The 16661-nt window shown below is 44.6% G+C and overlaps 1 protein-coding gene across 1 annotated transcript in view; it reads right to left on the bottom strand.

The window, feature by feature from the left end:
* Positions 1-16661, bottom strand: part of GAD2 (glutamate decarboxylase 2) — a 70642-nt gene that overhangs the window by 35627 nt on the left and 18354 nt on the right. Inside the window, exons 8-9 of the mRNA XM_007526505.3 lie at positions 5661-5740; positions 1394-1448 (exon numbers count right to left, since the gene is read on the bottom strand). Of these exons, the coding sequence (XP_007526567.1) occupies positions 1394-1448; positions 5661-5740 (135 nt within the window). The remainder of the gene's footprint in view (positions 1-1393; positions 1449-5660; positions 5741-16661) is intronic.

Here is a 16661-nt window from a genome sequence, read left to right as displayed (position 1 = left end):
CTCTAGCTGGTACTCAGAAATTTCTAAGTTAAAAAAGTTCTAGGAACTGAAAGATATTTAGAGTTAGTCATGTCTGTAGTTCTCTAGCAGGAAAACAACACCGCTGTCAGATTCTCATATGCTGCACTAGTGCCTGAGAATACTTCCACTTCTGACGAGTGCTATTTGCCAGTTGTGAAAATGACTTTTATAAGTTGTATAAGCTCTTCTGTAAACTCCGATAGGACCACTGTGTTCATTGTCCAGGAAGTTAGACTTTTCCAAAGCAGAGCATGTGACACAGAGAAGTAAGTGAAAACTAGATGTAAAACCCCATATTCTCATTAAAATTAGGAGGCAGACGATTGGATTCTCTTTATAAAATTAAAACCAGAGAGTGTTCTCCATTAAATGGATAGAAATGCCTAGCCATACTCTATGCTACACCTGAGGGAGATAGGTCAGTACTGGGGCAACTTGGAACGTTCCTACTCATGACCACAGGATGTGAGCTCAGATCTACAGGGATGCAGAGGTCACATAGGCTCCTAAGCTGAATATGGGCCCAGATCACATCAAATCGATGGGGTTTACAGTTAACAATATTTATACCCCTTTCTAATATTAGGGAGCTACTCTCTTCCCTGATCCAACTTTCTGGTCCTTTTTCCAGCCATGACATCATCTCCTCAGACAATAACTTGGATCCACCTGCATATCAGATTTCAGGCTCAGGGGAAAAAAGAAAAAGAAAAAAAAAACTAGTATAGCCACAGGCCCTTTGGAATATAACTAAAATATGTCTACTAGCTATCTACAAAATGGAGGACCCCCCCAACTCTTCATCTGCACTATTCCAGCCCTTAGGTCCATGACTGGTCAACAATTTGATTGGCTTTGTATGTTAACTCTCTTTTCAGCCACAAGGTCCCAGATGGCAGCATGATGCCAACCAGACTTCCCTGGACAGACAACCCCACCAATGTGTCCTGGAGCTCTGATTCCCCAGAGTCCCACCCAACTAGGGAAAGATAGAGACAGACTGGGAGTATGGATCAACCTGTCAATGCCCATGTTTAGCGGGGAAGCAATTACAGAAGCCAGACCTTCAACCTTCTGCATCCCACAGTGACCTTGGGTCCATACTCCCAGAGGGATAAAGAATGGGAAAACTATCAGGGGAGGGGACTGGATATGGAGCTCTGGTGGTGGGAACTGTGTGGAGTTGTACCCCTCTTATCCTATGGTTTAGTTAATGTTTCCTTTTTATAAATAAAAAAAAATTTAAAAAGAAAATAAAACAAAAAAGAAAGAATGCTATAATAATAATTAAAAAAGAAGAAAAAAGTAGTAAAAAGAAATGCTTAGCCATGGCTTGTGGATGGACTGCATAATGTTTCCTCCAAAAACCCACCTTTTGTTTGGCTTCCATGATCCTTCTTTCAAGATCAGATGGGATCATTCTTCCCCTGCGAGGAAATAAATATGTATATATTGTAGGCTTCCTTCCTTTGAGTTATTTATTTGTTTTCCTTTTAATTTCAGATACAGACAGAGAGGAAGAGAAAGACACCACAGCACAGATGAACCATTCATGAAGCTTCCTCTGGTGTGGGTGCTTCCATGTGGTGTTGGGAGCTCGAATCCAGGTCCTCCACAAGGTAAATGTACATTCTACTGGCTGAACTACCTTATCTTCTTTAAGGAACTTACCATCCCCTGTCTTTAAGGAACTTACTTGACTGCCTTTGCTAATGGCCACATGAGAACACTCAAGTCTGGATATTAATGACCAGGTAAAACAACTCCTTGGTTGTTTTCAGAAAGAAATGCCTTCACCCCCTCCCAACTGCCCCCAGGCTGTTAATTCCCTGCACACTCAGGAATTTCCCCACCACTCCGTGGAGAAGAACCCTGTGTCACCTAAAAATTAGGTGAACCAAAGCAAGTCTTTCTGGAACAAGACATTCAGCAATGAGCGGAGAGTGCGGGGAAAGCTTTGCATTCCTAATCTTCTAAGGAATGGACCCATAATTTTCCACCTGGACAGATGCCATGGAGGGAAGAAATAAACCTAGTCTGAAACATCTGAATGAAACACCAAGTGAGAAAGCAACCTGATTGTATTTCACATGCTGAAATCGTAAAGCAGATATGTAATATGTGCACTTACCTGGATGTACAACTGCCCGACCCATGGACCTGGCTTTTCCCGAAAAGCATTTAGATCAGCAAAGGACTTTCAAGCCTGAGCTTCTGAGATCCCAGGTTCAATCCTTGGCAACACCATAAGCCAGAGCTGAGCACTGCTCTGGTCTTTCCGTGTCTCTCTCTCTCTCTGTTTGTGTGTGTGTGTGTATCTTTCTCTCTCTATCTCTCTCTCAATAAAATAAATAAATGTATTTTTAAAATAATAATGCTTACAGTCTGGCAATGACATGAATAATGTCCATAGCTTTGAAATGCTGCTCTCTGTTAGTGGTTTGCATTGAAACCACAGCTGCCATTCGCATGGGGGCTGTGAAACCAGACAGTTTTGCAGTGACTAGCAAATAGTCTTTAAAAGCTCCCATGATGCTGAAGGATCTAAAGCCTTTATAAGGCTGCCTAGGAAAAACCTCACGGTGCCAAGCAGAGCTGCCAGCAGGAGAAATATTTTTATGGGAAGAAACAAAAGACACAGGAGACACCATGTGTGGACGTATGGTCCAAGTTCATGGCTGGCTCTCCACAGCTCTGGAGGAGAAAACCGTTTACCTAAAGGAGCCGCTGTTGAGTGAAGCCCTCCACGACAACACCCAGTTATCACATAGCGATTCTACAAGTCCTTCCTGTTTGAGAGAAACTCAACCCTGTGCACATTTTTTCTCCTTTCTCCTAGGAAACCTTCTTGTTGCTGCTGCCGGGGGTTGGTGACAGAGCTAAGAGGGAAGTGGGTAAGGTGTGCTGGAAACTGCTCCCTCGGGCTACCATCCTTCTGACCTGTGCATGGTTTGTAGAGAGAAGAAACAGATGGGGGCTGGGCAGTGGGGCACCTGGCTGAGCACACACATTACCATGCACAAGGACCTGGGCTTAAGCCCCCACTCCCCACCTTCAGAGACGCTTCAAAAGCAGTCAAACAAGTCTGCAAGCATCTATCTTTCTCTCTCCCCCTCTATCTCCATACCCCCTCTCAATTTCTCTTTTTTAAATTAAAGACTAGCATGGAACCAAATATGGTTTATGGCAGTTGTTCTAAGAATGGAAGGCAGATAAAATTGTAATGATTGAAAAGTATAAAGGAGTAAACTGAGATTAATATTTGAGAAAAAATATATAGTGTTTACCAAAGGACACACACAAAAGGCTTGGGCAATTCTACTTCTGGATACACACCTAAAGAATGTAAAGTTGGACTCAAAGAGACAGCTGCACACCCCCATGATCACCGTGGCATTATTCACAAAAGCTAAAGTACAGAAACAACCAAGCTGTATATTCACACAATGGGCTATCTTTCCAAATTTAAAAGGAAGGACATTCTAATCTATGTGAAAACATGGATGAACCTGGAAAAAATTGCTAAGTTAAATAAGCTAGTCAAAAGAGAGCGGTTAAATGGATAGGACAGAAAATAAATACAATGGTGGTCAGCAGGGACCGGGAGAAGAGGAAATGGAGAGTGGGAGAGTCATTCAATGGCTATAGTGTTTCAGTTTTGAAAGACAAAAAGACAGTGGTAGATAGTGAAGCACTTGGTTGAGTGTCTACATTACAGTGTACAAGGACTTGGGTTCAAGTCCCTGGTCCCCACCTGCAGGGGCACGCCTCACAAGCGGTGAAACAATGCTGCAGGAGTCTTTCTTTCTATCTCTCTCTCCTCTTTTCCTCAGTTTTCTTTCTCTATCCAAAGAAAATTGAAAGATATTAAAAACATGTATTTTTTTTAAAAAAGGAAGGTAAAAAGACTTTTGGAAACAGGAAGTTCATGGTGGTTTCACAATAATATAAATGTGTATTTAATAGTAGGATAACAAATACTGAAAATGATAAATTTTATACATCTACAAAAATGTACAAAACACAAAAATGTTAGCGGGGGTAGGGGGAGGGAAGAGAAGGGGTAAACAAGAAGAGTTTTCTTTTAGGTCCAAGTCCTGATTCTACACTTAGCAGTCATCTGACCTTGGGCATGGTGCACATCTACCAGGGCTGTGAGTCCAGCGGCTAAAGGAGAATTTACCGCACTATTCAGGATGCCTGCGTACACAAAACGCCTCCCAAACTCTGCTGGAGCCAGGTCAGTGCGAGGGAGTACACTACCGGCACTCACTGAATGAATGAAGTTGAGTAACTGTGCTAAGGGCATAGGCCTGGCACATCCCAGTCACCCAGTAAATGCCAACTGTTATTATATTCCCAGTCCATGCTGACATAGGCAATAATGCAGTTCAAATATCACTAACATCCAAGTTCTTTGTACCAGGGGTGGCTCCCTGCATACGTGATTCAAGGTCTCTGTGAAGTCTGTCCTATTCCAGATCACTCAGCGGCTCCCCAAGGACCTCTCAAACCACCTTCAGCCACTGGCCGTAATTCAGCTAATTGCAGAGTATAATGAGCCCAGACTGGTTAAACTTTTAATTGTCTGAATCAAAAGTGTGGCATTGGATAAGCACAGACAAAGGGAATCTAACTGTAATTTCCAAAGCTAAAGTGATATGTTAGAAAAAAAAAAAGTAAAACGTATATACAAAGGTACTTGCAGCTCATTTTTTGTGGTCTGTAAGTATTCATCCAAACAACTAACAAAAATCCTTGTGGTAAGTAGGAGCAAGGAAAGCCATCAACTCTTTAGTTGTTTGCCAATCAGGAATACGGCATCTTGGTCACTTTCCTTAAGGGGGCTCACATAGTTTATTCACAATTATATCAACAATTTAAAAAGTGGAGAAGCCCCAGGCCCACAAGAATGTTCACTGAACAATGGAAAGGTTGTTTATAACAGCAACACCAGCAACAGGGCAGGGACTAGTATTTTGTGCCAATTCTGCACAAGGTATTTCTTCTTAATAACAACTCTATGAGGCAGATCCCATCACCCCGCCTCCCTTTTTCTCCCCCATAAAGAAGCCAAAGCACAGAGAAGGACCTGTCCTCAGCTGGAGCTGAGATGTGAAGTCAAAGTACCATCATGCTTTCTGATTACATCACACCTTAATGGTCATGTAGCCTGTGTGCTGTGCTTGTAATAAAGTTGAAAAATATTTGTGTCATCAGGTCTAGAGTGAAAAAGAAAAACCAATCGAAACAATATAAAAATAGGGACGGGAGCTAGCTCACCCAGTAGAGTGCATGCTTCACCATGTCTGAGACGGTGAGTTTGAGCCCTGGTGCCACATGGATGGCAACTAATGGAAGAGAGATACCATAGCAGTGTTCCACTACCCATGATGCTCTCTTGGAGCCACTGATGGTGCTCCCATGTGGGGCCAGGGCTTGAACTCAGAAGGCCTTATTTAAGGGAAATAGCTGTCTCCCTGGCCCTCAGAAAAATGTCTTACTCAAGCTTTTCAAGATTGAGTTTACTTGCTTATGGGTTCCGTACAACAGCTCAACAATAATTAACATTAAACTAAAAGTTCAGTGAGTGGAATCTGCAAACTTCTCACCACCCAAAGTGGCAGGTTCATGCTTACCTCTCATCACATTTAATGAGAATCACACTGTCAGTCCCGATCCCCAAGGCTGCAGCTCCCTTCTTGAGAGAAAAGTGACTCTGTAAGGAAAAAAAAAAAAGAGGGGGATGCATACTTGCAATTAGTTGCATATAAAGTCAAGATCCAATCACTCGACTGTTTTATTTACTTATTTCCATCCTTTGCTGTTGCTAGGGTTTAACTGTTAGAAGCCAAATTTTTCAGAGAAAGCTAGAGTTCCCAGGATTAGAGCTTCCCCTGGTGCTATGGGGTTGGGGCTGGGACTGGGCTTTGTCTCTTGACTTTTTTTTCCTTTTCTTCCCTTTACTCCATAGCCAACTGTACTTCAAAATGTTTAGATCCAATAAGATACTATCATATAGACCACATTCACATAACTTAAAAAATTATTAACTTTATTTAATTTATTGGATAGAGGCACCCAGAAATCAAGAGGGCAGCGGGAGATAGAGAAGGAAGACAGAAAGACAGACACCTGCAGCCCTGCTTCACCATTTGCAAAGCTTTCCCCCTGCAGGTGGGGACTGGGGGCTTGAACCTGGGTTCTTGTGCACTGCAACATGTGCGCTCAATCAGGTCCGCCACCACTCAGCCCCCACATAACTTTTATTACCAGATAGTGTTATAAAAATTCTTCCTCATTAGTAGTGAGTGTAGTTAATCTCTTTTAAAAATATTTTTATTATTTATTTTGGTAGGGGCTGAGAGAAATTGAGAAGGAAGGGGAAGAATAAGAGGGAGAGGGAGGGAGGGAGGCAGGGGGAGAGAGAGAGAGACAGAGAGAGAGAGAGAGCACTGAAGCAGTGCTTCACTACTTAGGAAGCTCCTCCTCTGCAGGTGGGGACTGGGGTCTTGAACCTTGTGCGTTGTAGTCTGTGCACTCAACAAGGCGCACCCCTCCATGTCCCTGTAGTTAATCTCTTACTGTACCTTGTTTAGAAATTAAATGCTATCATGGATATAGGGAAAATACATATGGAGATTGGTACCTTCTAGAACTCAGGGTCCACTGAGTGGTGGAGTTTTGCAATGAAACTCCTGCAGAGAAGTGAGGGCTTTCTAATCTGTCCCTGCAAAGCTTTGATGGCAAAATAGTCTTCTCTTGAGTGTGTAATAAAATGTGAACTAAAATACACATCCCGTAGAATTTATCATCATAATCATTTTTATAGGTGCAGTTCAGTGGCCTGAAGTACATTCCCATCACCACTGCCACCCACCCCCAGAACTGCTGCATCCTGAGGCAGGGAACTGTGTCCTCCTCACCCCTATCTCACAGCAGCTGACATTGCTGTCACTTCAGCTCTGAACACATCTTGTAAAGTGGAATCAACAATAACTGCTTGCCCTTTCTTGACTTTTTTTCTCTTTTTACACACAGCATAATTCCATGCTGTAACCTGTGTATGAGTTGTCTTCCTTGTGAAGGCTGAGTTACACTCATTATTTGTAAATGTCACGTTTTGTTTCTCCACTGTCCATCAGTGACCACTTGGGCTGCTTCCAGTTCTGGATCAACCTTTGCTTTGAACAAGGTTGAAAAAAAAATATATATCTTCAAAGAAATATCTAAAATAGATTTTTTTTGAGGCCAGATAGTTTTTATTCACAAGATGTTAGAACTAAAAAAAGGAAAATGTGCCAGAAACACAGCTGTTGAATACATAGTCTTAAATCTTCCAAAAATACAGTGGAACATAATTGAGAATACAGAATTGATTTGTAAACTTCTAGAAGGCATCTAATTCAGTTGAGTGGAAAAAAAAAAGTAAGGATCTGAATAATGTAGTTAGCATATCTGTGCCTATATGATTTTAATTCTTATTTTGGTTTTTAAATATTTTATTTATTTGAATGAGAGAGACAGAGGGTGAGCAGAGTACTGCTCAGCTCTGGCTTATGATGGTGCTAGGATTGAACCTAGGACCTTAGAGCCTCAAAGCCTCAGACACGAAAATCTTTAGCATCAACGTCATGCTCACTCCTCACCCCTGCTTTTAGTTGTTTTTTTTTTTTCCTCCAGGGTTGTCGCTGGAGCTTAGTACCAGCTATGAATCCATGGGTCCTGGCAGCCATTTTTTCCTTTCCTTCCCCCTCCCCTTTCTTTCTTCTATTTTATTTGATAAGACAGAGAGAAATTGAGAGGGAAGGAGGAGATAGGAAGGGAGAAAAAGATACCTGCAGACCAGCTTTACCACTTGTGAAGCATCCCCACTGCATGTGGGGAGCTAGGGGCTCAAACTCAGGTCCTTTTGCACAGTACAACAGGTACACCACCACCCAGCCCCTCACTTTTAATTGCTTTTGGGTATGTACTCATAGGTAGAACTGTCTGATGACAAGACTGTTTTATTTATTTATTTATTTATTTATTTATTTAATTTATTTATTTTCCCTCCAGGGTTATTGCTGGGCTTGGTGCCTGCACCATGAATCCACTGCTCCTGGAGGCCATTTTTCCCCCTTTTGTTGCCCTTGTTGTTGTAGCCTTGTGGTTATTATTATTGCCATTGTTGATGTTGTTCGTTGTTGGATAGGACAGAGAGAAATGGAGAGAGGAGGGGAAGACAGAGGGGGAGAGAAAGATAGACACCTGCAGACCTGCTTCACCGCCTGTGAAGCGACTCCCCTGCAGGTAGGGAGCCGGGGGCTCGAACCAGGATCCTTTCGCCGGTCCCTGCACTTTGCGCTACATGCGCTTAACCCACTGCGCCACCGCCCGACCCCCGACTGTTTTATTTTTTAGATGTGGTTACTGCTCTGAGCTGACCTCCAAGCAGAGAAAGACAGCATAGCTCTGAAGCTCCCCTCTTCAAGTGTTATATCACACACACCTGGCCACTCGGGCCCCTGCCAGGTGAGCCATCCCGCTGACGCGACCCCTGACAATAATCCCACTTTCGAGGCACTGCCATATTTTCTAGAGCAGCTGTATCATTTTCTGTTTCCACCAACAGCCACAGAGGTCCCACTGTTTCCACCTCCTTGCCAACACTTACTACTGTCTGCTTTCTGGCGACAGTCTTTCTAGCCAGGTGGTAGTGGTGATGTCTCAGTACAGCTTGGCTGTGTATCTCCCTCCTTGGTGACCCTGAGCATTTTTTTCACACCTTCTCTGTCTTTTTACATCATCTCTGGAGAATCATCTAGACAAGAACTTTGCCCATTTTTGAACACCTTTAAAAATTCACCTGGGGGAGGGGTGGGCGATAGCACAGTGGGTTAAGTGCACATGGCACGAAGTACAAGGACCGTCTCAAGGATCTGAGTTCAAGCCCCCAGCTTCCCACTTGCAGGGGCAGGGTCACTTCACAAGTGGTCTATCTTTCTCTCCCTTTCTCTGTCTTCCTTCCTCTCTTGATTTCTCTCTGTCCTATCCAACAACAACAATGATAAACAATAAGGGCAACAAAAAGGAAAAACCTAGCCTTCAGGAGCAGTGGATTCACAGTGCAGGCACCGAGCCTCAGCAATAACCCTGGAGGCAAAAAAGAAAGAAAGAAAGAAAGAAAGAAAGAAAGAAAGAAAGAAAGAGAAGAAGGAAGGAAGGGAGGAAGGAAGGAAGAAAAATAAAAAGAAAAAGAAAAGAAATTCTCTTGGAGGGGGTCAAGCAGTAGCACACCCAGTTAAGTGCACATGTTACCATGTGCAAGCACCCGGGTTTGAGCCCTCGCTCCACACCTGCAGGGAGGACGCTTCACGAGTGGTGAAGCAGGTTTGCAGTTGTCTTTCTTTCTCTCTCCCTCTATATTTCCCTTTCCCTTCTTAATTTCTCTCTGTCCTATCAAATAAAATAGGAAGAAAGAAAGGAAGGAAGGAAGAAAGAAAGAGAGAGAAAGAAAGAAAGAGAGAAAGGGGGGAAGTGCCACCCAAGTAGTGGATTCACAGTGCTGGCACCAAGCCCCACCAATAACCCTGGTGGCAATAGAAAGAAAGTTAAAAAATTTCATTTGGGCTTTTGAATGAACCTAATCCTGGAGATTGTATACAGATCTGTTCTCCCAGTCATCTGAGCTGGCTGGCACACACTGGAAGCACCAGAACATGCCAGCTTTCTCAGCAGGTGGGAACTCAGGCTTCCAGATCTACCTCTGGTGCCTGGAGACTGAACTCAGTTACACCAACATCAGCAGACTTGCATACACTTAAGTCCAAGGAGAAATTCTTAATCCCCAACACCGTTTACTCTAGACTCACAGGAGGGGTTGTTTGCTGTGCAGGGGACAGCCAGGCCTGGGCAGACTTGGGAGGAGGCAGGGGTTACTGACTCAGGCAGAACAAGGAGACAGAAAGGTCACTGTGACAGGCTGCTGCCAGAGCTCTGTCTGTGCCTGTGGTTCCTGATTCCGGTAGGATGCATGAATCTCATCAGCTGTAATCACTGTGCAATTTGGAGCAGAGCTGAGAAGGGCTAACCTCAGCCCAGCTGTACAGCATCTGCCCGGCCGCCTCTTACTATTAACTACAGGCCATTAAGCTGTCCAAAGGGAAGGCAGCTGCCTCCATTTCCATCTCCAAAAGGTTGCTGACTAGAATTGAAAGCTATAGTTCCACAGGGAAGTCTCTGAATGTCTATGTCCAGACTCAGCTGAAACTCTATGCATCCTGGGAATCAGCAGCACACTTATTTGGGGTGTGCATGGGGGGGGGGTAATCTCCTAAGCAAGAAGAAATCACATTTATAACGGCCATTATATACATGGATAAACAAAGTTGTGATGAGAGGAGTTTTAATAGTCCACCAGTGTGGCTAAGAATGAGTGAGGAAGGGTCACTATTAGCCTGATAACAAGCCCAGAAAGAAAAGGTTGGCCAGTCCTTTCCAAGCTACCTGGGAATTAGGAGAGACAGCCTAATCAGTTTGTAAAGAGGCAGACCCCTTGGGGGCTGGGTGGTGGCACATCAGTTTAAGCACACATAGCACTAAGCTCAGGGACCCGTGCAAGGACTGGAGTTTGAACCCCCGGCTCTCCACCTGCAGAGGTGACACTTCACGAGTGGGAAAGCAGGTCTGCAGGTATCTATCTTTCTCTCTCCTTCTCTATTTTCCCTTCCTCTCTCAACTTCTCTACTTTATCCAATAAAATAGGAAAAAAAAAAAAAAAGGAAAAAATGGCTGCTAGGAGCAGTGGATTCCTAGTGCCAGCACTGAGCTCCAGTGATAAACTTGGAGAGAAGAAAAAAAAAAAAAGAGGCAGACTCCCTCCCCACAAGCACACAGCAAAAAGTGTGCTCTCTCATGCAGTGAGTGGATCTCTGAATGGCTATGAAGAGAAGAAACTCAAGGAAACAGTGTTTTGTGTTTTACTCTTGGTGGGGGAAGGGGTGGTGGACAGCCAGCTAGCTGCCCCACTGAGGCAACACAAGCCACTCTGAAGAGAGGCCTCAGTGGACCAGCATGGAAGCACCAAGTGCCAGTCGGCAACTGGGGGTCAAGTGAGCCATCGGGGTACCCTGCAGTTCGTGGGGGGCAGTCATCCTTTCTGGTCTTTTAATGAGGAAGAAAAGGGATTCATACACAAGAGGATAATTGATCACAGCACCAAATTGATGCCACGCACTTAACAGGAAAAAAACGCTCATGCAGAAAAACAGAAGGCTTGAAGACTGGGGGGGGGGGGGGGAGAGGTCAAAGGTGCCTCCAGGCATGAAAAAGAGATAAGGCACTACGCACAGGGTCTATTGATAGGTCAGGAGAGAGCAGAGGAGTGCCAGGGACCCAGGGAAAAGAAGGAACTTGAGAAGAGGTGGGGGAGGGAGGGAAGGAGGGAGGAAGACATGATACCTACTGAGGAAGAAGCAAAGGAGACAGCTTCAAAGGCAGCATTTGTGCTCAGTGAGATGACACGTGGAGACTAATTTGTAATCCTTGGTGCCATGATATATATATCATATATATATATCCATACCTCCAGCTTTTTCCAAAATGGAGACCCCAAATTTCATCTGCTATATTCTTATCTCACCTGCTTATTCTTTAGTTTCCTGATTATTAAAGAACTTGCTCTGCTTTATATCTTAATGTTTTTTCAGCCACCAAGTTGCAGATGCTACCATGACGCCAACCTGACTTCCCTGGGCAGGTAACTTCACCAATGTGCCCTGGAATCTCACCTCTCCAGAGCCCTGCCCCACTAGGGAAAAATAAAAACAGGCTGGGTGTATGGATCCACCTGCCAAACACCCATGTTCATCCGAGAAACAATTAAAGAAGCCAGATCTTCCACCTTCTGCACCCCATAATGACCATGCTTCCTCCAGAGGGATAAAGAATAGGAAAGCTTCCAAATGATAGGATACGGAACTCTGGTGGTGGAAATTTTACCCCTTTTATCCTATGGTCTTGTTGATCAATCAAAACAAACAAACAAACAAAACAACAACAACAAAACCCTCTCCATAATGAAATGACTTCTTCCCAGCTTACAGCCTATCCTGAAAACTACTACAGGACAGCACAGCTGAGAACTCAGGAGCCAGGGGGATAGTCAGGAGGCTGAAACCTCCTCAGGAAAATGCCAGGGTTTGAAATTCTAGTAGCAACCCACCTTGCTAGAAAGCTTCGACACAAATGTTATCTGCTTATACAAAGCAATCTGTTAAAGGACGACAGGAGCACGTGGGCTCTTGAGAACCCTTAAAGAATGTTGTTAGGGAAAGATAAGGGTCAGGGAGGCCAGGACACTAGTTCCACCAAGACTACCTGAGACTCCGACCTTTTGTGACTAGGATCCTTTGTTTTTGGTTCTATCATTGAGAGGGAAGAGAAAAGGATACCGGAAAAGTAGTAACAGATGTAGGTAGGCATGGCTTAGAGAGGGAGAAGGAGGAGGAGGAAGAATGGGAAGGGGAGGGGAAGGGGAAGTGAGAGGAGAATGAGGAGGAGGAGGGGGAGGAGAAGAAGGTGGGAGCCTTAGAAAGTCTTACCTAGAGGACAGAAGCAATAGAAAAGTCAGGTCATTTAACAAACCAGTGTCATTCCAGGCAGGCAAGCCAGAATAAAAGAGCCAGGCCTGAACCAAAGCACACCATTTTGGCTGAGTGATCCACGTGTGTCTATACATGTGTTTTCATCTTCCTATATAACAAGTAGGTAACAGTTGACCATGGCCTCCCCAGTGGTGAACCAGACACCTTGGAGAAGATGCCAGGGTCTCACCCCCCTACACACACACACACACACACACACACACACCACAAAGTGACCCTGAAAACAGACAAAATTTCTGCTTATTCAAAAGGCTCCAGAAAGAATAATATAAGCTATGTAGCTTCTGCTTAACCTATGACAGTCACCTAACTTGGTGACTCCTTTTTTTTTTTTTCCACAAATCCCCAACGCCATACAGGTGGTCAAATCTCTCCTTTCTTAACTTGCCCACTTTCCTGCTTCATTTGGCAGAACTCTAATATAAACTGACTCTCCTCTGCTCCCAACTTTGTCTGGTGAAACCTCACCGGTCATTAGCATAGGCCAGGATCATTACCAGCAAAACCATATCCCTTGGCACCATGTTTATTGAAGCCTCTTGTTGGTGAGAGAGCCAAGCAGCCTCCAGACAGCCGTCTGCTAGACACCGAGAGGGCTGGAAAGCAGGTGTCTACAAATAGTTCGAGGGGCACTTGGTCAAGGGCATGTGGATCATGGGGCCTTCTGTTCAAAGGGCTGTGCCAAGGGGGAAGTAGAGGGACAGACCGTTGGGGGTGGCTCCAAAGGAAAAACCATGAATGAGGGGCCAGGTGGCTGCACAACTGGCGAATCCACATGTTACAATGCACAAGGACCAGGTTCAAGCCTTCTAGTCCCCACCTGCAGTGGGGAATACTGTTATTTGCTAGGACAGAGAGAAATTGAGGGGAGAAAGAGAAAGAGAAAGAGACAGAGACAGAGAGACATCTGCAATCATTGCTTCACTGCTTGTGAAACTTCTCCTCTGCAGGTGGTGGGGAGTGGGGGCTTGAACCAGTGTCCTCCTTGTGTATGGTAATGTGTGCTCTTAACCAGATGTGCCATTGCCCAGCCCCAATCTCATGTGTCTTTAAGGGTGGTGGGAAAGATTCAAAACTTCACGAGTGATGAAGCAGGGCTACAGGTGTCTCTCTGTATGTCTATTTCCCTCTCTATCTCCCTCCCCCATCTTAATCACCCCCTCTCTCTTTCCCTCCCTCCCTCCCTCTCTCTGCCTCCAAGGTTATGGCTGGGACTCGCTGCCTGCACTATAAATTCACTGCTCCTGTGGCCATTTTTTTTTTCGATTTTTTTGGATAGGACAGAGAGAAATTGAGAGAAGGGAAGATAGATAGTGAGAAAGATAGACACCTACAGACCTGCTTCATCACTTGTGAAGTGACCCCCTGCAGGTGGAGAGCTAGGGGCTCAAACTGGGATCCTTGCTTGGATCTTTGTGCTTCATACTATGTGCACTTAATCTGGTATGCCACCATCCAGCCCCCCAGTCTCTATTAACTAAAATCAAATAAATAAGTAAATAAAGCTTTTTTTTAAAGGAAAACCATAAACAAAAAGTGGAAGCATTCAGATAGACATGTCCCCAAATGGTCACTTTTCTTGTCAAAATAGCAACTCTTCCATTTAACAGAATTACTAGAGCAGTGAGCTCCCTTACCACCCTGACTCTGGAAAGACAGCAATAGATCCCTGAGAGAATCAAGAGCTTACTGGGAATTCAGTCATGTTCTGATTCAAGAGCAATAGATGTCAAACCTCATATGATTTTCATTACACACCAAATAAAAAAATTCAAGGATGAAGAAAGATTAATTTCTCCCTTTTTAATATCAAAGTCATCTAGAGACAGACTTCATGATCCAGCTGACATTTTAAAATATATGCAAATAAGTATGGGATTTTATAGTTACAGGATAATTGGAATTTAAAAATCTTTTTCGTTTTTTGGCACTAGGGTTATTGCTGCAGCTCAGTGCCTGTACAACAAATCCACCATTCCTGACAGCCATTTATTTTCCTTTTTTTCTTTATTTGCTAGGACAGAGAGAAAATGAGGAGAGAGAGAGAGACAGAGACAGAGAGACATTTGCAATCATTGCTTCACTGCTTGTGAAACTTCCCCTCTGCAGGTGGGGAGCGGGGGCTTGAACCAGTGTCCTTGTGTATAGTAATGTGTGCTTTTAACCAGATGTGCATTGCCCAGCCCCAACCTCATGTCTTTTTAAGGGTGGTGGGAAAGAAAGGGGGAATGGTTCGAAGCTCTGTAATCTACCACTTCAGTCTCTTAACTAAGGCCAGTTTCTCTTTGTTAGAGTTTTGAAAAGCAAAAGCTTGGAGGTATCCCCTCTCACAAAGCAAATACCTTACCATGTTCAGAGCCTTGGGACTGAGCTCTGACACCTCATGAGAGCACTATGGGAACTGTAGAGGTGGTGGAGCAATTCTACAGTGTCTCTCCTCTCTTTCTCCTTCTTTTTCCCTCCCCTCCTCACTTCTCTCCTCTCCTCTCCTCTCCTCTCCTCTCCTCTCCTCTCCTCTCCTCTCCTCTCCTCTCCTCTCCTCTCCTCTCCTCTCCTCTCCTCCCCTTTTCTCTCTCTCTCTCTCAAGAAAAGAAAGAACAGAAGATTGGGCTGGGAAGGCCAAGCCACACACTGGTATCAGGCCTGCCCTGGACTCTGAGTTCATTTCCCAACGCTACACTAAAACCAAGAGAATTCTGACAAGTCCTTTGGAAAGTCCCATTCATTCTTTCAAGCTATTGTCAGTCACACTCAAAGGCGTAACTGAGACTCCGATTCATTGTTCTAGAGAATTTCAGGATGATTTTCTATTGAGGCTCACAGGACATGAAGTTTAAGACAATCTCCTCTAACTAGCTGCCTCTCCCTTGATTTTTAATCTCACAAACAAACAAAACAGTGAATTACATTCATTCTGCTTGAAGACACCAACATCCTGCTCCAGGTAACCTGGGAGACTGAGGGTGATAGACATTGGGTGGAAGGGTAGGAGAAAAGAAGGGTTGCAGTGTGGTGCTCTGTGCTGGGGTGCAGGAGCCATCAGAAGTGACAGCCATACTTCTCTCACCCTCTCCTCTGAGAGAGAAACTGATCTTTGCAGCTGAGCAAACAATGGCTTAGAATGAGAATAGAGCCTGGTGTCAAACCCAAGTTAGTCACTTTGCCACCAATGATGCCATTTCCTGTATCCATCTTCACCCCCTCCTTCTACCCTCACCCTGTCCTATAATCAGAGGTAACTACTGCCTTCCCCTGACTGATGGCTCTTTCTGAAGACATTCTCAGTGCTGGCATTCATGCTTGTCTCCAACTACCAGCCTTGGCTTTCATCTCATGTCAATTTACATGCCATTTCCTATCCTTTAACACACACTTTGGGAACAAGCTCACAGAGGAGGGACTTAACCTATAGAGTCAAGTGTAAATAACAGGGTGGAAGCCTTGCAGAATTGTCAGTGCACACACAGTTCTCACCACCTGGGCAGCACAGGAAGGGGCTGGCTGAGCCCCGCCCTCCAGAGCATAATAATTAGAGATGGGTGAGTCACTTTTAGAGAACAAGTTTCTTTGCAAATCAGATGCTTTAGGAAGCGGAATGTTCTTGCAGGTCACTTGAGGAGCAACAATAAGGGCTGGTTACCCAGCTCTCTAAAGCTGAGGTAGCTCTCTCCATTTCCTAATGATGAGAAGTATGGGAGGCCAAGCAATGTGTGTGGAGAGGGGAGGGTGGCAGGGGAGAAGGCACAGGAAGAAGACAACTGATGTTGAAATTGTGGGGACAGGACCCCAGGCCCAAGGGGGGAGGGGGTGTCAAAGAAGCAGATTCCAGTTCCTTTACAGCTTGGGCTTCAAGGTCAACTTATGGGGGAGGGGTTGTGATATGTAAGTACCCCACTCACCTCTGTGAAGCATTCCCACACACACTCTCTCCACTTCACTGGCAAAGGCCAGGAGTGTGTTAATACAAAAGGGTCAAGTCCAAGGACAATT

This window comes from Erinaceus europaeus, chromosome 6, assembly GCF_950295315.1.
Source record: "Erinaceus europaeus chromosome 6, mEriEur2.1, whole genome shotgun sequence".
NCBI classification, from domain to species: Eukaryota; Metazoa; Chordata; class Mammalia; order Eulipotyphla; family Erinaceidae; genus Erinaceus; species Erinaceus europaeus.
The sequence above is the reverse complement of the archived record's forward strand: the minus strand, read 5'-3'. Positions and strand labels throughout refer to the sequence as shown.